The sequence below is a fragment of the Lagenorhynchus albirostris genome, chromosome 21, assembly GCF_949774975.1.
Source record: "Lagenorhynchus albirostris chromosome 21, mLagAlb1.1, whole genome shotgun sequence".
In the NCBI taxonomy this organism is placed as follows: domain Eukaryota; kingdom Metazoa; phylum Chordata; class Mammalia; order Artiodactyla; family Delphinidae; genus Lagenorhynchus; species Lagenorhynchus albirostris.
The window spans coordinates 5,784,097-5,807,984 of NC_083115.1; the positions used below are offsets into that span (position 1 = coordinate 5,784,097).

The 23,888-nt window shown below is 43.7% G+C and overlaps 1 protein-coding gene and 1 long non-coding RNA gene across 16 annotated transcripts in view; one reads left to right on the forward strand and one right to left on the reverse strand.

The window, feature by feature from the left end:
* ASH2L (ASH2 like, histone lysine methyltransferase complex subunit) overlaps positions 1-14,199 on the reverse strand; it is a 47,670-nt gene extending 33,471 nt beyond the window's left edge. For all 14 annotated transcript variants that reach the window (XR_009538283.1, XR_009538292.1, XR_009538286.1 and 11 more), the window contains exons 1-11: positions 13,969-14,199; positions 13,239-13,305; positions 12,974-13,119; positions 9,978-10,066; positions 9,602-9,696; positions 5,981-6,076; positions 5,213-5,308; positions 4,265-4,340; positions 3,474-3,491; positions 1,705-1,798; positions 741-958 (exon numbers count right to left, since the gene is read on the reverse strand). Coding sequence is in view for 1 of the 14 variants with exons in the window: in XM_060136549.1 (XP_059992532.1) it covers positions 741-958; positions 1,705-1,798; positions 3,474-3,491; positions 4,265-4,340; positions 5,213-5,308; positions 5,981-6,076; positions 9,602-9,696; positions 9,978-10,066; positions 12,974-13,119; positions 13,239-13,305; positions 13,969-14,156 (1,183 nt within the window). In the remaining 13 variants the exon portion in view is untranslated. The remainder of the gene's footprint in view (positions 1-740; positions 959-1,704; positions 1,799-3,473; positions 3,492-4,264; positions 4,341-5,212; positions 5,309-5,980; positions 6,077-9,601; positions 9,697-9,977; positions 10,067-12,973; positions 13,120-13,238; positions 13,306-13,968) is intronic.
* LOC132512709 (uncharacterized) lies at positions 13,947-19,754 on the forward strand. 2 transcript variants are annotated; one of them, XR_009538296.1, is made up of 3 exons: positions 13,947-14,250; positions 17,360-17,484; positions 19,503-19,754. It is a non-coding gene; the product is annotated as an uncharacterized LOC132512709 (long non-coding RNA). The 2 variants fall into 2 exon arrangements; XR_009538295.1 differs by lacking the exon at positions 19,503-19,754 and having other exon boundaries at positions 17,360-18,491.
* The last annotated feature ends 4,134 nt before the right edge of the window (positions 19,755-23,888 follow it).

Below are 23,888 nucleotides of genomic sequence, written 5' to 3' on the forward strand. Positions count from 1 at the left end.
TAGCCTCGCAGCATCTTTCCCTAAGATATTTATGAACTACAAAGGGAAAGACAATAGAGACAGCAGAAACCACCTTAACACCAATAATAAGACAACACAACCAATAATAAGACACATCGACATCACCAGCTCATGAGGTGATGCAGTGGGAAGGATTCATGTCTGCGGTGTTCTTCCAAAAGTGCAACACCTCAGTCTAATCATGAAAAAAAGTCAGACAGACCCTCACTGAGGAACAGTCAACAAAGTAACTGATTAACACTGCAACAGACTAAGGAGAAATAACTAAATGCAATGCGAGATCCTAGAAAAGAGGCGGTAGAGGAAAAATTGGTGAAATTGAAATAAAGTCTTTAGTTTCATTCATAGCATTTACTGATGTTATTTAATCTCCTGGTTTTGATAACTGTACTATGGTTATGTAAGATCTTATTATTAGGAGAAGCTTGATAAGGGATATATGGAAATTCTATTATTTTTGCAACTGTACTGTAAGTTTAAAATTAGTTCAAAATAGAAAGTTAAAAAAAAAACCCACATACCATATATAATTGGCTAGAGCTTATAAGAAGAGAAAAGGAAGAAATTATTTCTTGCACATCCCAGCTGGGTGTAGTCAGAGATGGGGGTAAGGGAGTGGTAGCAGAATGACGTGTCCGTCGAATTCTAGACAGGACACAGCTGACGACAGAAGTTCAAAGTAACACTGGGTCCAACACGAACATTAATAGCTTACCTACCTCGATCATGTAGGGCTAACAAAACCCGTTCATACAAGCAGGCTCTGTAGAGGTCTCCAGGAATCGGTTTTCCTGCCCAGCAGTCGAGTTCAAGCTTCTCAGGGTCAGGGGCGTGGGGATCGGGCTCAGCTAGAATATACCGATAGCCATCTTTGTTAAATGGGTGTTCCAAGGGGTAGCCATGAGGGGGAAGGCGCTGAGCAGAAAACAAAGGGTCACTGCAGAAAGGAAAAAATAAAATCAAGAAACTAAAACCCCCTCTAGCTCCAGTGCCTTCAATTCTGTAAGAAAGGCCTCTGATTTATTAGAGTTCTGCTGGAACACATGTAACTTCAAATGCTTTTCATTATTCAAATAGATGATCCTGCCCTCTGCAGGCAAAACAGGGAAATGAAAATTACTTTAATCTGTATGGATACCTATGAAACTGAGCCAGTAGACCACAGAGGAGAAAGGGTGCAGAGGAACAAGGGCAGCTGCCTTTAGCATATTTATTACTATAACTAATGAACAGAAACTCAAAAGATATGAGCATTTACTACCTGTTTCCAGGCTGAATAAGAAATGACCTGGATTTCGCCACCTCAGTACTGAGCAAAGTGAAGGGAACAGCCATCAGAGGGGAGAGGCAGAAAGTTTATGTAAAAGAGCTAACATTCAGTATCTGTTTCACTCTTTCTGGTCCCTCTACTCTTCCTCAAGATGCCTTAATGGAACTTTACTCCCAGGTAAATCACCACAGGTGTGCTGCCCCAGGGCTGTTGCCCCAGGGCTGTTTCACTTAGTAACAAGTTCCTAAAACAGGTCACCTAGTCTGGGGCTCATTTACCCCTCAAAGTGCTAAGGATTTGAGAAAAAGAGACAGGCTTGCGTCCTCAGACACCTGAGCCCTTCCCCGCTGACGGACTCTGCCAGCCGCAGAGGGCACTCTAACAGTGGTGAGTGGGGTGGGTGTTCTGCCCACCTCCGGGCCTTCTTGGTGGTCCCCGTGGCCCCGCCATCCTGCTGTTTGCGCTTAGCTCCTCTTCCTTTTCCACTGCTTCCCGCTGCAATTCCCCCTTTAAAGAAAAGGCAGATCACTTTCAATGAGCTGTGACAGATGCCCCATGGGGATGCTAACACTCCCAGCGTGCATTTGTGTAACACCACAGGAGGATTTCCTGCCTGAAAGCAGACTGCGCTTCACTCTGGTTCAGAACGAGTCTGCCGAGCGGCTCCCACCCCAGGACTCTGGGTTCTGGCAGTAAGTCCAGTGAACCTAGCACTAACGATACCTGTGTTATAGTTTAGACTTTCACTTCTTAAATGAACTGCAACTACTAGTACACTTTCCGAGGATGTGACACAAATGCATTTTCACTCGTTCAGATTCCAAACACCCACAGCTAGAAACAAGTGCATGGATAAAACCCTTTTCCACCCAAATGAATACAAACACCCGTAAGGAGAGAATATCCCCACTACAAGGGGGGTGCGCGCGTGCTTGAACTCCACATGGCGCACACTCCATAAGCATAAGAGAGGCACAGCATCTGCTAAAGCACTGGACTTGAATTTCCAACAAGACAAAAGTACACCAAACGTGGAAAACAAAAACAGAGGTACTAAAAAGGTGGTTCTGTCCAGTGCCGCTAGGCATCCAGTATGGTTGTCTGTGACACGAGCAGGAAAGGCGGCTTTAAATTTAGCAGGCGATCTTTACAATTACTAAAATTGTGCCAATGCCCCAAATTTAGGTTAGACTAACCTGGCTTGTGGAATTAAGAGAAAATACCCATAGAGAATTTATAAATTTTATTTTTTAAAAAATGAGCTACATACAAGGGCCACAAGGAATACTACCTTGTATATTTCTAAAAAGGTACTCAAATATTTGTCCAGTTCTGTCATTCCTCTCAGTTTGTTTTTCGAACTTCCAGAAAATATCCCTGGACTGTAGGAAAACACCTTTATGTAAACAACTGCATGAAGTACTGTATCTTAATTTGGGGCAAGCTTGGAAATTATCAGCAGTTCTGCTGCAATAAAAAGAGGATCAATGGGCTTCCCTGGTGGCGCAGTGGTTGAGAGTCCGCCTGCCGATGCAGGGGACACGGGTTCGTGCCCCAGTCCGGAAAGATCCCACATGCCACGGAGCGGCTGGGCCCGTGAGCCATGGCCGCTGAGCCTGCACGTCCGGAGCCTGTGCTCCGCAATGGGAGAGGCCACAACAGTGAGAGGCCCGCGTACCGCAAAAAAAAAAAAAAGAAAAAAAAAGAGGATCAAGACACTGAAGGCAGGTCATATTCTGCGTAGACAGGACCAGATTCATGCTGAACTTCCTTTTACGAACATACCAGGTTGTCATTCCTAGTCCTCATAAAAGGCTTAATGTTAAACGGCTGCAACATTAACATCTCTAGTTCAAGTTACCTTAATCAAAAAACTATTAAGTTTTTACTGGCATCTGCATTTCAATTATTTTGAGAGAAGTTTTAGATCCATCTTGAACAAAACAAGCAACACAAAGGGGACTGCTGGCCATGTTAGGCAGAATATGACAACGTACAAGCTTCCAATTACTAACATTAAACCGGAACTACTGTTTCATATCGAGTGCTACTGCCACCATCTCCACAATGCTTTAAAAATTTAACTTAGGTTTAGCTTCTACCACAACTCAGCGAAAAGCATTTTCCAAAACACAAAATACTTAAGTCTGAGAGGCTGAAAGAAGACAGAGGAGGAATTCACCTCCAAAAGAGGCTCCACCTGTAAGAACAGAAGTGGCACCATGTATTCGTCAAATGTTAACAATTAAAAGGAGATTAAAATTACAATTATGTAATTTAACAATTACATAATTTTTACAAATAATGTAAAAAGATGAACAATACACTTAGCTATTTCCCACCCATCTTAGAATATTAGTAACAGTGGAATGATTACATATTTAAGATGCTACCACTCCAAAAGACAAGGTAATGACACCATGTGTCAGATGAATAGCTAGCTACCTCCCCATTATACCCACTCTCATTAGATTACCATTAGCAGCAAAGGGCTTTCCTGCTCTTAGATGGGTTAGAGAGAAAAATATGCTACAGTGGGTGATCAACACAGAAATGCTGCCATGTGAATAAGCTGAAGATTAAGGGCAAGAAAAATGAGAAGATGGGCAGGAAGTGTATTATATAACAGCTGAATTAAGGAAAAAGAGTGCAGAGCAAGTGAATCTAAAGTGTTAGTTATGAAGATACAGATGGGGAGTCTAATATAAACACAGCGAATCTGACCTTAAAATTGTACCTTGCTTTATGCTAAATCTGTTTCACTTAAGACCAAACTGTAGTGTAAAGTGACAAAAAGTTCTCCCCTACTACCATCTGTCAAACCCTTGGCTAGCTCCTAAAAATTGAGATTTGGACTTTAAAGCATCTTAGTAAATATCCAGTTAAGAGTCAACCCAAAGACTGCCCAATTCTAGGCACATCTGAATTCAACAGCTTACAAGTATTTCATCAATGAGACACTGAAACACTTACCATTTAGATTCCCACTGGTAGACACGGCACTGCTTTGTTTTTGGTTGTCATAAGCAGGACCAATGTTACTAAGATCCTAGAGGGAAAAATATTCAATTATAAAGGGAGGCTATCTAATCAAACCAACCTGGCAATGCTCAAAAGAACAGGAGAAATTCTAATTGAATGACAACCTAGATCTGAAACCTGCAGAGGTCCCACACTTAGATGCTTCAGGGATCAGCCAGTAACACATGTGACGCAGCCAAGTGTCAGGCTCCAAGTGGTTTAAGAATGAGGATGAGTGGCAACCAACCCGTGCTGGGGGGTACGGCTGGGCCGAGGGCGCACCTCCCTGTGGGAACCAGACCCAGTGTAGTCAGAGCTTCGGATTTTTTTCTCTTAGAGCTTCGCATTTTACAAGAAAAGGCAGAAATCTGAATTTCCATATGAAATCTTAAATTTTCAATGTGGGCAAATCAAACATTTTAAGGCACAGCTGAAAGATTTGACCTCCTGAGATGCTGAATGTGACACCTGCCATTTAAACAAAGAGGGGAAGTTTTCTTTTTCCTCATATTATGCTGGATACACAACACAAATTCTTCTTCACAGCAAATTTTTCTTCACACTAACAAATGTTTTTAGAGCAAAATTTGAGATGGAAAGAAAAGGAGAAATAACTTGGAATGGCATATTTGTGTTACAAGTGAGGAAATGGAAGTTAAAAAAGATAAAAATGACATGCATCGAGTCATAACATTTTAGGGAAGGGCCAGAACTAAAACACCAGTCTCCTGGTTTAAGGTGAGTGTTCTTTCTTTCCATGTGTAGTAAGAACCATTTATTTGGAACCCACCATGCTATGGGCATTTGTACATGGCGAACATACAAATGTCAACAAAGCCTGATTCTCTCTGTCCCCATGACTTAAAAATCAAAAGGGGATTATGAAGCATATTAATGTACCTGATCCAGAAGGCCAAATTTGGGGTAATCTTCTTCTGGGTCCTTACTCCCAGGATCGGGGTGTTCCTTTACTAAGAATACATCTCTTTCTTTACTCTAAAAGGAAACAGCATTTTAGTATTACTGGAAATTTTATACTTAAAATGAATGGATGATGAACCGCTAACTCCAATCCCTAGGTGTAATCTCCAAATCCCAAAGCCCGCCCCCCACCAGAAAAAAACCCAACACACAACAGTATTGTTTTTCCCTGATTAGAAAATTAATGCATGACCATCAAAAAATTCCAACAATAGAGAAACTTAAAAAAATGAGAGCCACTGTCCTTCATAACCCTCACCCATCCCTGCATCTCACAGAGATACATACTGTTAACAGCTTGTGCTGACTTCTCCCCAGGTGCTCTCTCTAATTCTAAGGACAATCATGTTCAGAGTTTTTTTTTAATCAAAGAAAACAATTGTCTCCAATTTCAATATAAAAAATTATACTTGCCAAAGTGCACTGGACAAAGGTTTCAGCATCGTACATAAAACTACCATGTCTTCATTTAAGACACAATGTGCAATTTACTGATTTTGTGTGAAAACTATTAAAATTTACAATTGCGCTCCAAGATTTAATACTAGGTTGTTCTCATTTTCTCAGTCATCACATTATTTCAGTGAGACCAAAAAAATATATATACACACACATATATATACATAAATTCTTACAAGGAACACTGGTTTTCTAAATGTTGAGTCTAGTCAATTTTAGCCTACTTACCATCGTTTTAACAATGTTATTTGGCCAGGTCATTTTCCCAGGTCTCTGTCTGGTCGTCATGCACTCCCAATATTTATCAATAAATGGTATGATATCCTAATTTTTAAAACAAAATATACTAAAGCTTTTACAGTTGATTTCAAAATTATATTCACAAAAAAAACGCTGCATTTTCAAAGACCTTGTCAGAATCAAAAGACAAATTCATGTTTTGCCTTTTAATAACTGAACAAATACATAATTGCATGCGAACAACATATAGGTTGTGGGGAATTTCAAACAAGTATACATATACAAGGACTTCCCTGGTGGTCCAGTGGTTAAGACTCCGCGCTTCCACTGCAGGGGGCACGGCTTCGATCCCTGGTCGGGGAACTAAGAGCCGGCATGCAGCAAGGCGCAGCCAAAAAAAAAAAAAAAAAAAGATTCTGATTCAAACAAGTATATACAACTCTTAGTCACATAGGACTCATAATCCAGTTAAAGGGAAAAGACCTGCCCTAACTCTGTAAGATGACACAGCTGTAAGATGACACAGCTCTCTCCTGAGCTCCTGTTCCTTCCCACCAGAGACATCTCCACCTGGAAACCCCGCAGGCACCTCAGACTTCTCCTGACCGAGACTGAACTCTGTACCTCACCTCATAAATCTGCTCTTAACACTCAGAATCGCCCGTCACCCAGAGTCACAGGCTTGACACACGGAGTCACTCTTGTTCTTCTCGTACAACCTGCGCATCTAAATGGTCACCACGTGAATTTTTTAAAAATATTAATTAATTTATTTATTTGGCTGTGTCGGGTCTTAGTTGCCGCGGGCGGGCTTCTCTCTAGTACTGGCGTGGGCTCAAGAGTGTGAGGGCTCAGCAGTCTAGCGGCATGTGGGATCTTAGTCCCCCGACCAGGGATCAAACCCGTGTTCCCTGAACTGGAACAGCAGATTCTTAACCACTGGACCACCAGGGAAGTCCCACTAAATGAATTTTTAAGTTTCAGAAACTTTTCACCAATCAGGGCTCCTTTCCGCCCCCACTGCTCTGGCCGTGGTCCTCGGCAGTCCCCGCCTGCACGACCACAACAATCTCTGAGCTTGATCCTCTGGCACCAACCTCCCCCATCCTCGGCCACCTCCCCCAGCCCACCAGTTTGTCCGCCGCTAACGCCTTCCACCAGAATCAGTTCCGTGAACACCAAATCTTTACTAAAAGGGACCAGGCTGAATCAGGCAAAGCACAAGGGAAGACTGGGATGTTTTGTTGTTCCAGAAAGTAAGGAAGAGTTCAAAGACTGAAGAGGGACATATCAAAAAGTGTCAGGAGTCAGCCGGGATGGGTCTACGCTGGTCAAATCCGAGCATCAGAAATCCAGAAATCCCATAATGGACTATAAAAATCAGTGATTCTTAAAATTAAAAACAACAACAACAACGGTGGGGGGAGGACTCTTCTTTACAGAAGAACTGTAAACCAGTAAATGTATTCTGTTTACAATGACCGTTCTATTAACTGCTTCAGGCTAGGACAGTCAATGGCTGCTACAACCACTGCTTGAAAGGATAAATTACTTAATAATTACAAAGAAAAAGGGGTCTCTTTACAATGGAAACATCAAGTAGTTAAATTCAGGACGACTAATAAATAACCTCTTTACCCAAGTAGTCAAATTTAGGATCACTAATAATAAAACGAAGCAATATCTTATGTCTCCTGATGTGATACATAGAAAAACACACACTATCTACATAATATTCTTGCCAAAAATGTTTAACCCGAACCTAATCATAAGGAAATAATCAGATAAATGCAAATTGAGGAGCATCATGGCAAATAACGGTCTAGGCTCTTCAAAATTTCAAATGTTATAGCAGACTAAAATAACAAAGTAAAATAAAGGAACTATTCTAGAGATAAAAGAGACATTACAACTAATTTTAATGTGTGATCCTTGATCAGGTCCTGGATAGAAGAAAAAGCTATGACGGACATTATTTAGACAATAAAAATACTGAGAAAATGTACACTCAATACACAAAAATATAATCTGTATATATAAGATAGTTGTATTGCATCAACATTAAGTTTTTTCAGTATGATCACTATACTGTGGTTATGAGAGTATATTGGGTAAAGTGTAATATCTACAATTTAGTCTCACATAAGCTTAGGGGGAATATATAGATATGGGGAGATAAAGCAAACACAGCAAAATGGTAACAGCTGGCAAATCTAGATAAAGAATAAACAGATGTTCATTGTACTATCTGAATTTTTCTATATATTTGAAAAATTCAGAATAAGAATTTAGAGAAAAAAATAAGAGGCAAACGTAATCACAGCACACCTCTATTTAAATGCATTCTTTTTAATGTAGGAAAAAAAGGTTGGGGCGGGGTGAGGCGTAGGGAGGGGACCCTCTGCTGACTCCTCCGGCTTACAGGGTTAAGTCTAACCTCTCTGTTTAATAGAAAAGGCCCTGGTCAGTCTGATCCTGAATATATTCGTCTCACTAAATACCCTACACCAACCAGTGTCTTTCTTTTTTTTGGGGGGCCTGGCCGCACGGCTTGCAGGATCTTAACTCCTCAACCAGGGATTGAACCCGTGCTCCCTGCAGTGGAAGCGTGGCCCCTGCAACGGAAGCTCCAAGTCCTAACCACTGGACGGCCAGGGAATTCCCCAACCAGTGTCTTTCAAACTGTAGGCTGCAGTCAATTAGTTGGCTATAAAATCAATTTTGTAGGTGCATACTAGCGTTGACTAGAATAGAAAATATCGGCACGCAGAGGGAAAAGATCAGAGAGGGCCTCAGTTTTAAATGAGAGCGGGCACATATGCGTGTATACCAGGTCACAGCGTAAACTCCAAAGTTGTACAATTTACTTAAGTCATATTTTGTTCCCGTGAGTCACAGGAGGAAAGACTCACGGACGGGCTGATCATCTAATTCTGAGTCCTGACCTTAGTCATGCGGTTTTCCAGTTTAACAATAAAGGATGAATCTTTTTAATAAACTGGCCTTTTCCCCTGACAAAATCTGTGATTGGCATCCATAAAAACAGCTCAAACTAAGCTGAGAAGGTTCACCTCAAGGTCTGATTATTAACTGTGGGACAGACAGTTGTTTGTTTCTATAAAGCCAATCAAAACTATTTAAGGATTTATCTTTTTTTTTTAAATACACTCTTTTTTAATATAAGGATTCATCCTTTTAATAGCTAAGCCAATGACACAATGAGCACACACTAGGAAGTTAGTAAATCACATGAAATGAGAACAAAGTAACCACTGAATTAGTCATATATTCATAAAAATTGGGGGGAAAGAACTTATTGTTAAGACTGTACAGTTGACCCTTGAACAACTCTGGGATTAGGGGCACCGACTGTCTACACAGTCAAAAATCCTCATGTAAGTTTACAGTCAGCCCTCTGTATTCGTCGTTCTACATCCAAGGATTCAACCAACCTTGAAATGTGTAGTACTGTAGGATGTACTTAGTGAAAGAAACCTGCATATAAATGGACCAGTGAAGTTCAAACCCATGCTGTTCAAGGGTCCACTGTATTTAGAAGTTCCTCCTGATTCTTTGGCATAATTGCAATTACAATAATTCTATCTCTACCTTATCTTTGGAGAACATGGTTTTCGGATGTTCATCCTGTGTTCGGGACTGCCAGGTTAGGTTGGCCAAAGCACTAAGGCACATTTCTTTCAAGTCTATAAAAACAAAAAGGAAGAAAAAGTTACCTGTAGTAATATATCCCTGTTACCAAAAGAATATTTAACTAGGTGGTCCACAGATTAACAACCACAGCAGCAAAGAATAGAGTCATCATTTGATCTGAAATGGACAATAGCAATTATTCAGAGCTAAGCCCCAAGGTAACTTCTACCAGCTACCAAGCAAAGGTTTCCTGATTCGGCTGAGCCCAAATCCCTTTTCTTTGCCAGCTAACCAGAGGACAGTCACTTTGCAGTACTCCGGAGTTTGTCCTTACTTGCTTGCTTCCGGAGGAAGTAGGTATTCCCACTATGATGGCATACATTGCAGTGGAAACTGTAGTTGGTCATGAAAGGTAGACAGGATCTGGAGAACAGCCAAATTGTGCAAATTAGTGAAGTTCTGAACACACACTTATGAGAAGTAAATCAACGGGGATCCTCTCCCTCAGTGAAAGTTACATAATAACGCTAATGTATTAATATACTCTTAAAACTTAAAAAGGTCACCAAGGGAATTCCCTGGTGGTCCAGTGGTTAGGGTTCCACGCTTCCATTGCAGGGGGCACAGGTTCAGTCCCTGGTCGGGGAACTAAAATCCCACATGCTGCGCAGCAGGGTCAAAAAAAAGGTCACCAAAACAGGGCTCATATTTTTACAAATATCTGGATTTTTCTGTCACAAAAATTTAGTAAGACCTTATCCACTATAGTTGATAATTCGGCATCTGCAAGGTTCTGACCTGAGCCCTATCCAAGCTAGTTTATTATAGTCTGTAAGCACCTAAAAGAGTATACCAGGTGACTTGTGGAAGAAGACAAAGTAGTCTCTTTAAATATTTTTACATTTAAATATCTGTATTTATATTATGTTCAAGTATCTTTGTAAAGTGCCAATACCATTGTTGGAAAGGGCAGACAGGTATAAAAAGATTAATTTTAAAATGCAAATAATTATTCAAGAACAACACAGAAGTCACAAAACATGACTTGCCTCATTACCAAATGAATCCTACAGATGACAGTCTTATTTAAGAGTTTAAAGGACCCAGTAGTAACTTCAGATTTAAGAGTTAGGGAAGATTTTTTGAGGACACAAATTAGGATTTGGAAAGATGAGTTGGTCTTCTTTTCTAGAGGCAAACTATTTTGTGTAGAGAAAGTGCAAACTAGGAGGCAAAGTGGCAAACTAGTGTACACAAGTTTGGCCAGGGGAGGGGAGTTGTCGGGGGTATGGTAAAAGATAAGGCTTGAAAGGTAAGAAGTACAAGAGGCCTTACATGCCCGTGGAAGTGGATCTTCTCTGTGGGTAACAGGAACATCTTGAAGGGGAAGCCACCTTGTAAAAGCGGTAAGTTTAGTGATAGGATGGGTCTGAAGGGAAGAAGAGATTAGAAACGGGAATATGGAAGAAGCTTCTGTAGCCGTTCCAGCAGAAGGTTAAAAAAAAAAAAACCTCACCTCGAGTGAAACAATAAAAATGGAAAGGACAAGCAAGTGCACAAGAAGAAAAAAAATTGGTCAAGCTTGGTAGCTGATTTGATGGGGGCAGGCATGAAATAAAAAGAGTCCTAACCACTAAGACTGCTTGTATCATAGAGGAAATCTCCTAAGAGGTGAGCTGGCGGCAAGAGAAGGCCTGTTTGAAGGCAGAGAGGAAGAAACTGGTGGAGGGAGAGACTGAGGGCTAACAGGAACCATGCATTAGAGAAGTGTGGTGGCTATACTGGGTGACTGGAAAAGTATAGGGAGAGCTTGGTCCTGAAAAGGAGAAAGTAAAAGAAAAACAAAAGACTGGTTTAAGTTGGAAGAGAAGAAATCAAAATAAAGGCAGGTTTATCTTGGACTTTGCTGAAACTGGTTTAAGGTATCCTTAAAGAGATGTTCCCAAATGTGTGTCTACTGCCACCACTCAAGGAATTAAGAAATATCCTTAGGACTGTTAAGATCGAGTTCCCTTACCTTTACCTCTCTCTAGAGCCCCTTCCATTAAACAGTCCATTGTGATAAGCTCACTTACAGAAGAGATAGGCAGGTATATAGTTACCTAATTCAAACACAATCAAGTGTTTAGAGCAGCCTTTTTCATACCCTGCTAGCTCACTCACTTCCTCCATCTCAGCCATAAACGATAATCTGTCCCACCTGCTGGGTTTTAGGTATAACTTCTCAAATTCAGGTACAAACTGGTCTCTACCAAACCTCTGAACTGTGGTTTGATTCATTGCTGGATTGTTCCACATTATCACTCTGATAAATTTCCTTTCCTAGACCCTGTTTATCCAAACAAATTCTCCTTGGCAAAAGTGGCCCAATTTTAGGTCTAACTGACCAGCTTATATATTTTCCCTATAGGTCTTTCTACCAAGATCACTTCTTCCTGATCCTTCAGTAATTTTCTTTCTTTTTTAAACATTCTATCCTTCCTCACCAGTCACATATTAATAAGAACATTAGTATTTCTTTAACTTTTTAACTAGAAAGCAGTCATCAAATTATAAAGGAAGGTTATTTCTTCACAAACCCATCCAAGGGGGATTAATTTCAGAATTAACAACACAGCCCTATTCTGAGACAGTCTTATCTAAATTTATTTGTATAATACGGACCATAAAGAACACCCCAGAGAGGCAGCAGTATAGTTATTTCCATAGACAGTGAGTCAGTAATGCTGCCTTGCTAGCTGTTGACCGAACACTCAGAATAAGTAAAGGCGCCTTTCATTCTCAATCGTTCATAAAATGGTTTTAATTCACTAGAAGAGGTGTAAAGACTGGAAATTGGTTTTGCTGAGGAGAGAATTCAGGACACCTAAAGGGAGTGAATTAGAAACCAAAAGGAAAAAAAGGATGGCTCAGGCATGAAGAGGACTGGCCACCTCAAATTTTTGACATCAGGCTTTTTCCACCATATACACCAACCCTTTCCCCCAAATCCACAATACCCAATACAAGGTTTAAATGACACTGTCTCAAATTTGTTTATTTAATGCTTTGTAATTACATGGTTTGTCTCCCGTCCAGGCCCTAAGTGCAAACACAGGGATAATAACTATCATTATACCTGTTAAGGGCTTGCCCTTAGTAGAGAGAAGACATGCTCAGGCTATTAAAACAATTCCTGATTCAAATCCTACTACTCAGTGAACAGGGATCAGGAGACACAGGAAACACTACGCATTTACGTTTGCCTAGACAGTGACTATTCAACTGTTGGACGTGTTGAGATCTAACATTTACAAAGTGATTCTTACAAAGTCTACGAAAAATACTCACGAGGTATCTATGCCAAAGGTGTCTGCTGTGAACCATTTGGTACATATTCCACACTGCAGCTCCACCTCTCCCAACTGGCGACCATTCTCTTCATCCACGGAGCCCGCCTGAGTATCCATCACCTCTGAAGTATCCCCAGCACCTTCCTGTGTCCACAGAACCATGAGAGAATCAAGTTAGTTGACCTGACTGTATTTTTGATTCGCTTAAAAACTTTAAAAACCAACCCTATTTTGCTTTGCAAACATCCAAAACAAATACTTACTAGTGTATCCTTTCCATTAGAGGATTCTGTCTCCAAGCCACCACTTACATCAACTGAGTTTGCGTCCCTGTAAAATAAAGAAAGCACTCAGAAAGAAGAATTTTCAAGAGAAACACACCTGAAAACGCCTATTCCCAAAGATGATCAAAGTACAGCTGAACTTCACACTCCTACTTTTTTCAGCAAAGACTGTTCTCAGACTGGATGCCCAGCATTAGGAAGAATGCGGCCAAGATAAACCCAAGCCCATGGCGCATCAAGGAAACCTAATCGGCCCTTACAGACAAGTCTACAGGGGATGGAACTGGTCCTGGGGGAGGTTCGAAGAGATGCAGCTTTTCCGCTCTGTTTTCAGAGGGACCATTACTTCCACCAGTCTGGCAGCGCAAAGTGGTTTCCTCTCTGGGATTTTTGAAGGGTTCCTGCTAGAAAGTGACCTATCAGCACCCTGCTGGTGTGCAAGGGACGGGAGGTAGGAGGAGAAACTTGGCCTAAAAGGTGCGAAAGAGGCGTAGCCGGAGATACAGTTCAGAGGGGACAGGCCAAGCGGCGAGCGGGACTAAGGTCCGGGAGGGAGCAGGGCGAGCGGCTGGCCGCAGGGCCTGGGTTCGGAAGGGGCGGGCCGGAGTGCTCCCGGGAGCCGCGGGATTCCGAGAGGGGCGGGCCTCCCTCCCCTCCCCCCCCGTCCCCCTCCCTCCCTCTGTCCTCCTCGGGCTGCAGGACGTCTCACCCGCTTTCGGCCTCTCCAGAGCCAGGCTCCGCGGCTGGAGCAGCAGACGTCCCCTCCCCGGCCGGAGCGGCTGCTACCGCTACTACCGGCTTCGTTTCCCCTTCTTCTGCCGGTGTTGCATTTGCAGCCACTGCCGGGCCGGGTCCTGCATTCACTCCCGGGCCGGGTACGGTTCCCGCCGCCGCCATCACTGCCGCCTCCCAGACTTCTCGCGAGAATACTGTCTGCGTCTCGCGCGAGTTGCTCACTGGCCCTCTAACCTTCAAATAGTAAAGATTCTCAGTGAGCACACCGCCTGCCAAGGGAAGGCGCGCTCTAAACCCGCTTTAAGGTCGGGAGGGCAGACAGAGGTGGGCGGGGCCTCGGGGCTGGGTAGCTACAGACCGAGCCACGTGAAGGCGGAGGAGGTGAGATTACTCGTTGGATTGCCTCTAGGACTCACTTCATTTCAGGGTGGACGCTGCGCATTTTCGTGACCGGGACGAAATCACCGCGCAGATGAGGCGCCTTGAGAGCGCTGGCAGCCTAGAGGCTTTGAAGGCTGTGATGTGCATTGCAGACTTTCCTCACCGTTAGACGTGGGAAACGTCTTCCCGCCCCAGAAGTAGTTTGTTGTACTGCCCTCGTGATCTGCCACTTTGAGCAGGTTTCCTAGTGGCGTCTAGAGATGGGCGGCTTAATTTTGTGACTTTAAAATTAATTGAAAATTTAAATCAAAAAAGTAACTGGGGAATTCCGTGTTAGGATTCGGCGCTTTCACTGTGGAGGCCCAGGTTTAATCCCTGGTCAGGGAACTGAGATACCGCAAGCCGCACAACACGGCCAAAACAAAACAACAACAAAAAAAGTAATTGGTAAGAGATCACCATGTGATTTGGCATAGAACTTTGAAGTCGTTGAAAGAATTGAGTTGAACTGATTTCTAAATGGGAATCTGCTTGTTTATGTAAACAAAGGTTGTCAGCTCATATCTATAAACACGAAAAATAGGAATAGAATTGATGCTGAACCTGTCTCATTCTAGCAGTAGCGATATTCATGGATATATGGATTAATTGAAAATCTAATCCTCAGTCTCATTAAGAATTGCATCTCTAATACAATTTTAATTTTTATGTTTAGTAATCAAAATGTATACTATGTTTATTCGATCAGTTGTATACTGATAATTGACTGAAAAAATATTTTAACACTAGAGATTTATGGTCACAGAAAGTATATAAAAATTTAATTTCAACTTTTATACATATTTTTATTGCAGAGAAGTATTTAGCCTTTAGTAAAAAAAAATATACACATATGTATTAATTACCTATATATTTTTATACGTGGGTGCATATATCTATATGTTCCATTTTATCTTATGAAGGAAGAAGAACGGAAATAAGATGATGTAAAATTTCCAGCTATTAAAGAAATCTTGTTCATGTATTTTTTGTTTTTTGGGTTTTTTTAAGTATACTCTTCAGTGGTTTTTATTTATTTATTTTGCTTTTTAAGATTTTTTTTTTTAATGGGGACCTTTTTTTTTTTAAGTCTTTATCGAGTTTGTTACGATATTGCTTCTTTTTAGGTTTTGGTTTTCTGGCCACAAGGCATGTGGGATCTTAGGTCCCGGACCAGGGATTGAACCCGCACCCCTTGCATTGGAAGGCAAAGTCTTACACTGGACCTCCAAGGAAGTCCCTGTTTTGGGGGGTTTTTTTGGCGGTACCGCATGGCTTGTGGGATCTTAGTTCCCCGACCAGGGATTGAACCCAGGCCCTGGCAATGGAAGTGCCAAGTCCTAGCCACTGGACTGCCAGGGAATTCCCTATATCCTTTTTTTTTTTTTTTAATGCCAGTAGTGACACACTAAATCGATTTGATGACCCAAATTTGAAAAACACTGGTATAGCATTGTTTTCAAAGGGCAGTGGTCTGGGGATTGAACCCTGGACAGCATCTGCATTTTAAATGAAAGTCATGAATGATCTGAAACCAAGTCCCCCTAAAACCGAGTTCCCTTACTCAATTTATGATTAATCTCTCTATCCAAAACTTCATTCCCTTTCTTGTCCCCTCTGAGCTCAATTCCTTGTTTACTGAACAGTAATCAACCAGAGTCAGATGATTAAAAATGCTGTGGTCAATAACATCGTTAATGTACTAAAATTGCTATTATAGACATCACCATTAACATACAAACTCAGATTGTTTCTCCAGGGCAAGATGAGCTAATAGACCCTGGCCACAGAATGTAAACCAGAGACATTCTGACTCTCGAAACTATGCTTAAGAACCAGTGTTCTTTTTTTTTTTTTTTTTTTTGTGGTACCCGGGCCTCTCACTGTTGTGGCCCCGGATGCGCAGGCTCAGCGGCCATGGCTCACGGGCCCAGCCGCTCTGCGGCATGTGGGATCCTCCCGGGCCGGGGCACGAACCCACATCCCCTGCATCGGCAGGCGGACTCTCAACCACTGCGCCACCAGGGAAGCCCAGAACCAGTGTTCTTAATCAAAATGTGAAATGTCACAAGACAGTGTTTAATCCCAGCCTCTTTGGTCTTCCCCTTTAAAACACCCCAGACTCAAAGACCAAGTTGGAGAGTGGATCTGCAGCTTGTCTCCCACTCCCTTATTTGGTGCCCTGCAATAAATGCTGTATTTTCCTTCACCACATCCTGGTGTTGGTAGATTGAATTTGCTGCACATTTGGCCAGCAGACCTAAGTTTAGTTTGGTAACATTCATTTTAAAAGTCCTGAATGATTTCAATGGAGTAATAGAGTGGTGGGGGCAGAATTCACATTGCAATGGATTGAGAAGTGAATAGAGGGCTGGAAGTAGAAATAGCTGTGTGGACAAATCTTCCCACCTTTTTCCTGAGGCATTTTACCTCTATAAAGAGAAAACCTGAGTCAATAGGGCAAAATGTCAACATCTGCTAAATTTGCTAGTCTGTTGCATGATGTCTTGATGTCTCATGGCAGAAAGAATTCAGTGAAAAACAAAGTGATAGGTAAGAAGTGGATTTATTTAGAGAGAAACACACTTCACAGAGTGTGGGCCATCTCAGAAGGTGAGAGCGGCCCCCAGGGTACAGGGTTGTCAGGTGTTATAGGGGTGGGTAATTTCATAGGCTAATGAAAGGGAGGACTATTCCAAGGATTTGGGGGAAGGGGCGGATATTTCCAGGAATTGGGCCACCGCCCCCTTTTTGACCTTTATGGTTGGCCTTGGAACTGTCATGGCACCCGTGGGTGTGTTACAATGGGTCTATTCAGAAGCTCAAGGTCTAGTGGAAGTCAGCTTGTCCGCCATCTTGGACCTGTTCTAATTAGTTTATGTCGTGTCCCTGGGCTATGTCATTCTTTTAAAGATGGTGCCCTGCCCCCTTCTCTCCTGTTTCAGTTCCAGCAAGGAGCCAGAACCTGTGCCATCAACATCCGGCATGAGTGAAATGGCAGCTCGCCCTCTGTCTCCTATTGCTGATGACCCTGTAGCTCTACCATCGCTCACCTCCACTCCCTCCTCCAGTCGGTAACTCTTCTTTTTTTAAAAATAAATTTATTTATTTTATGTATTTATTTTTGGCTGTGTTGGGTCTTCGTTGCTGCACGCAGGCTTTCTCTAGTTGCATTGAGCAGGGGCTGCTCTTTGTTCCGGTGTGCGGGCTTCTCACTGCGGTGGCTTCTCTGGTTGCCGAGCATGGGCTCTAGGCCCACGGGCTTCAGTAGTTGTGGCTTGCGGGCTTAGCTGCTCCGTGGCATGAGGGATCTTCCCGGACCAGGGCTCGAACCCATGTCCCCTGCATTGGCAGGCAGATTCTTAACCACTGCGCCACCAGGGAAGCCCCTCAGTAACGCTTCTTGTCTGTTCATTCAGCGCCAGCCTGTGTCCCAGCTGTTGTACTGCACTACTGTACTTTTCAGGATACTGTACTGTGAGATTAAAAATGGTTTTTTAATTTTTTGTTTGCTTTTTATGTATTATTTGTGTGAAAAGTATTATAAACCTATTACAGTACAGCACTATATAGATGATTGTGTTAGTTGGGTACCTAGGCTAACTTTGTTGGACTTATGAACAAATTGGACTTACGAATGCACTCTCAAATGGAACTTGTTCGTATGTAGGGGACTTACTGTAATAATGATCTTAAGAGAACAAAAGGACAAACCTATCAGGCAAGAGAATTAACAATGGCAACGATAACAAATCAGTCGTAGACTCCCAGTTCTACTTCAATGGTAAAGACTAGCGGAAAGCACTGTCTTGAGCTATTTTGCAGAATTTAAATCCCTCCTCAAGTGCTCAATCACCAGATCAACTGGAACCTAAGGGGTGATGATGTTGACCTTTTCTGACCCTCCTGACTTCAATCAACTAAAGCTTGGACTGCCACTGCTCAAGCCCCTTCAAGAACATGCACGTACCCTTAGGTTAAAACTTTCCCAATTTTGCTGTTTGGAAACACTACTTTGAGAAAGATCCCTGGTGTTCTCTTTACTTGATACAAGTAATAAATCCTTCCTTCTTCTTATCTTTGCCTTGGTTGTATCTTATGGCTCGACATCCACCAAGAGGAGACCCAGTTTTCGGGTAACACCAGGACAGGTTTTTTTGTTTTGTTTTTTGTTTTGTTTTGTTTTTTGTTTTGTTTTGTTTTTTGCGGTACGCGGGCCTCTCACTGCTGTGGCCTCTCCTGTTGCGGAGCACAGGCTCCAGACGCACAGGCTCAGCGGCCATGGCTCACGGGCTTAGTTGCTCCGCGGCATGTGGGATCTTCCCGGACCAGGACACGAACCCGCGTCCCTTGCATCGGCAGGCAGACTCTCAACCACTGCACCACCAGGGAAGCCCTGTTTTGTTTTATTTTTGTTTTTGTTTTGGCCGCGTGGCTTGTGGGATCTCAGTTCCACAACCAGGGATTGAACCCCGGGCCCCAGCAGTGAAAGCCTGGAATCCTAACCATTAGGCCACCAGGGAACTCCCAGGACAGGTATTAAAGTGAACTAACCTACTGAAACCTAGTCCCCCAAAACCGAGTTCCCCTGCCGAGTTTATGGTTAACCTCTGTATCCAAAATTTTATTCCCTCCCTTTCTTGTCCTGTACCTGTTCCCCTAAAGATTGAGGAGCATCAGAGAAAACGGGGATTGAAACTGCCAGGGTACAAAAGCCTTTCCCTCCCCCCACACCCCGCTTCTTTTTTTTTTTTTTTGGCTGTGCTGCGTGGCTTAGCAAGATTTTCGTCCCGACCAGGGATCAAACCCATGCCCCCTGCAGGGGAAGGGGAAGCGCAAGGTCCTAACCACTGGACCACCAGGGAATTCCCCTCCCCCACTTCTTTTTGTAGGAAAAGGCTTTAGTCTCCTCCACCTTCCCTGAGTTCCAAAGACCAGATTCAAGCAGTTATTAATTAGAGAAGTGAAGGAATGCAGAAGCAAAGGAAAAGCAGTCAAAAACAACAGTTCAGCCATGAAACAGAGTCCTAGTTCCTCCTCAAGGGATATACATCACAATCTGACACAGATCTTTGGGTTGTTTTATAGGAACTAAGACCTCCCCCAACCCCACCACCCAGGTGGAGCATGGTGACTACTTACTGAGACCCCAGACTGGTTGGAACCAGAAAGTTGATGATTGACATTCCTGGAACACCACTGTTACCTCACCACCACCCAATTAGGAGAACGTGACACACCCCGCAGCCATCACCCCAGATGTTGCCTTTAAAAACTCTTCCCTGAAAACCGTCTGGGAGTTTGGGTCTTCTGAACACAAGCGGCCCATTCTTGCTGGGCCCTGCAATAAACCTTTCTCTGCTCCAAACGCTCATGTTTTTGGTTTGTATGGCCTCACTGTGTGTTGGGTACATGAACTTGGGTTCAACAACACTACTTCTGTCACCTTTTGAGCAGAGAAAAAATGGTCCAGACCCTTAAGGAACTGAGGATTTTCTTCTCATTTAAAAAGAAAACAGAGATACATGTGAACTGAACTGGATTCTAATTCTGCAGAAACTGACCCAAATCTGTGTCCATTTTACATCTCTGTGTCAGCACCTACACTCACCTCTTGCATGAATATTTTCTTGCTGTTCCCTCAGAAATGAACGAAGCTTTCCAGAAATTCCTACCACTTAACAACCCACTATTAGACCTGCCTCCTCCCAGGAGCCTGCCCTTAGTAAAATATAGTCATCCCTTGGAATCAGGGGGATTGGCTCCAGGGCCCCTGAGAAAACCAAAATCTTCAGATGCTTAAGTCCCTTATATAAAATGCATACAACCTACACAAATCCTCCTGTACACTTTAAATCATCTCTATGTTACCCATAATACCTAATACAATGTAAGAGCTATGTATATAGCTGCTGGTGTATGAGATATTCAAGTTTTGCTCTTTAGAATTATCTGGAATTTTAAAAAGTATATGTTTTTGATTTGCAGTTGGTTGAATTCACAGATGTAGACCCTGTTGATATGGAGGGCAGCTGGAGTGGCTCAAGCAGTACCTCACAGAAGCCAGGCGTCTGGGGGTGGGACCTGAGATTTCTAACAAGCTCCCAGGTGATGGCAAGGATGCTAGTCTGATGATCACGCTGGGAGCAGCAGGGAGCAGAGTGTTTCTAGCTCTATTGCATCTCCCCACAAGCTTCTCTAATGTGCTCCTTTTCAAAAGTGTTACTGAGCCAGACTTGGGTCCGAAGTAAAGCCAATCTACTGACATCACGTTGTGGTGAAGGAGTGTAGCATTTACTGCAGGACACCAAGAAAGGAGTCCAAGGCAGCTAGTACTCAAAAGATCGAACTCCCAGATGGGTTTCAGGAAAGCTTTTTTATTTTTTAAAAAATATTTATTTATTTGGTTGTACCAGGTCTTAGTTGCAGCATATGGGATCTAGTTCCCTGACCAGGGATCAAACCCAGGCCCCCTGCATGGGGAGCACAGAGTCTTAGTCACTGAACCACCAGGGAAGTCCCAGGAAAGCATTTTTAAAGGCAAGATGAGGAAGGGGAAGTCCCAGGATGCACACTTCTCTGATTGGCCAGGGTGGTGTCACAGAGGTTAACAATCCTTAGGCTCCAGTAGGTCTGGGGGCTATGTGCTCATGGTCATCAAGTAGTTCATTTCTTCCGTTTGGTGGTGGTTTTAGCGTCTGGAAAACAACTCAGGAAATGTGCGCCAGATACTATTATCTGGGTGCTTCAGAGAGGAGCTAAGGCAGAGGATGTGGGGGAGGGGTTCTGTCCTGGGAAGGCCCCATAACATCCTGCTTGGGTACAACAGGGCTTTGTTTAAAACTCACAATAACTAACCCTGCTTAGCGATTACTTGATGTAGCAGAAGAGTTCTGAAATCGTAAATTTCCCCTCTTTTCCCTCTTTAGTCTTCTTGCCACACTCCTTCCCTCTCTCCCTTTCCACAAAGTGCTTAACCCTGGCTTTGCATTAGAATCACCTGGGGCGCTTAAAAAAAAAAAAGACATGGGCGTCCCTGGTGGCGCAGTGGTTGAGAGTCCGCCTGCCAATGCAGGGGACGCGGGCTCCTGCCCCGGTCTGGGAAGGTGCCGCATGCCGCGGAGCGGCTGGGCCCGTGAGCCATGTCCGCTGAGCCTGCGCATCCGGAGCCTGTGCTCCGCAACGGGAGAGGCCACGACAGTGAGAGGCCCGCATACCGCGGAAAAAAAAAAAAAAAAAAGAGACAGTGGGCTTCCCTGGTGGCGCAGTGGTTGAGAATCTGCCTGCTAATGCAGGGGACACGGGTTTGAGCCCTGGTCTGGGAGGATCCCACATGCCGCGGAGCAACGAGGCCCGTGAGCCACAACTACTGAGCCTTCGCGTCTGGAGCCTGCGCTCCGCAACAAGAGAAGCCGCGATAGTAAGAGGCCCGCGCACCGCGATGAAGAGTGGTCCCCGCTTGCCACAACTAGAGAAAGCCCTCGCACAGAAACGAAGACCCAACACAGCAATAATTAATTAATTAATTAATTAATAAACTCCTACTCCCAACATCTTATTAAAAAAAAAGACAATACCCTTTGGACAATATAACTGAACCCTGTAACAGAGGGATCCAGAAACTGAGAGCGTTAAAAAAAGCTTCCCACGTGGTTCTAATGTGCCTCCGGGAGAAAGCGCTGCATGAAAAAGAAATAGCCTTTACAGGGACTTCCGTGGTGGCCCAGTGGTTAGGACTCTGCGCGTCCATTGCTGGCTGGCGCCGGTTCGATCCCCGGTTGGGGAACTAAGATCTCACAAGCTGTGCAGCAAAAAAAAACACCCTATAATACACGTTCTTAGAAGAACAGAAAGGACGCTGCACATAACTAAGATGTTTGGGGTAAATGCTTTTTCCTCCCACACGAAGAGATTACCCGGGAGATGAGAAAGGGATGGGCCATGACTATGTAGTAAGTCCAGATAGACTGGGACTCAGCCTTGCGGAGATGTGGGTGCCCTGGTGTGGCCCAGAGGAGGTAGGAAGACTCCCGTGTCCTCTAACCTGGTCCATACGTAGCGGAGGGAGCAGCCGGAGCTGAAGGGCCAAGGCTTCAATGACACACGTGGACCCACAACTGGATACCAGGTGGGACGAGGGAAGGCTCGGTGGATGCCTAAATGCATAGACAGCATCAAGCACCAGCTGCCCGGACCCTGACACCTGAAACCCTGTCCCCAGGAAGAGAGAGGAGCCTCAAATGAAGCCTGGATGTACCACCCGCAACAGAACACAGTTCACAAGAAACTCTGTGTTAGATTATACAAAGAAATGTAAAGAGAATGTAAAGAGAAATTAGGTTGGATTATGTGGATGAAAAATGTCACCTGCCACATCAGTAGACAAAGGATGTTGCAGCCATCAAGCCATCACATTATAGCCGCCCCAGCTGTGCACTCTGAGGGGCTTTAGGATGGAGAAAGCAGGATGCTGGCCCTAGATAGCTAAGCTAAGGTGCATATTAAAGGAGTGATTTCAGTGAGCCCAGACTCTTGCATCATCCATGCACAGAAAAGCACACTAAATTCATTAACTTGAGATGTCTGGTTTTCTTTAATTAACAATAATCTTTTATTTTTTCATTTTTGGCTGCGTTGGGTCTTTGTTGCTGTGCACAACTTTTTTTCTCTAGTTGTGGCGAGCGGGGGCTACTCTTCATTGCGGTGCACGGGCTTCTCATTGTGGTGGCTTCTCTTGTTGCGGAGCACGGGCTCTAGGTGCTTGGGCTTCAGTAGTTGTGGCATGTGGGCTCTAGAGCGCAGGCTCAGTAGTTGTGGCACACGGGCTTAGTTGCTCCGCGGCATGTGGGATCTTCCCGGACCAGGGCTCGAACCCGTGTCCCCTGCATTGGCAGGCGGATTCTTAACCACTGTGCCACCAGGGAAGTCCCAACAGTAATCTTTTGATGTTCCGACTACGGGGTCTTTGTTGCAAAAACTCCTACATACCCTGGCTCTTCCCTTACCTCTTCAGAGCAGTCCCTCAGAACTATCTGAGAGGCTGGCTTCTGAGCTTAAGTCCTCAGTTTCGTCTGCAAAATAAAACATACTTCTCAACTTTTACGTTGTGCATTTTTTTCAGTCGACAGTTACAAAAAGATATATTCCTTGCCATCTTGAGCTGTGGACCAAGAATTACATCCATGACACTGGCAAAGATGACAGTGTTTGCCCTCCAGAGGGTTGTATTTGTACTTTATAGAGAGGATTCTGGACTCCCAAAGGCTTCAGTGTCTTACGGAGAGACCTTGTACGGAAACAAGCATGCGCCATCCCTGTACCAGCCTTTGCCAAAAGTCTCTGGATACTTTCCTTAAAAAGTGCAGTTGGTTAGATGCCCACAACCCTAGATTCCTAGGGTTCCCCCTGCTCTCCCCCCCCCACCCCATGCCCCAGTGGTTTTTTAATCCTCTATAAAGCAAAACAAAGCACTCT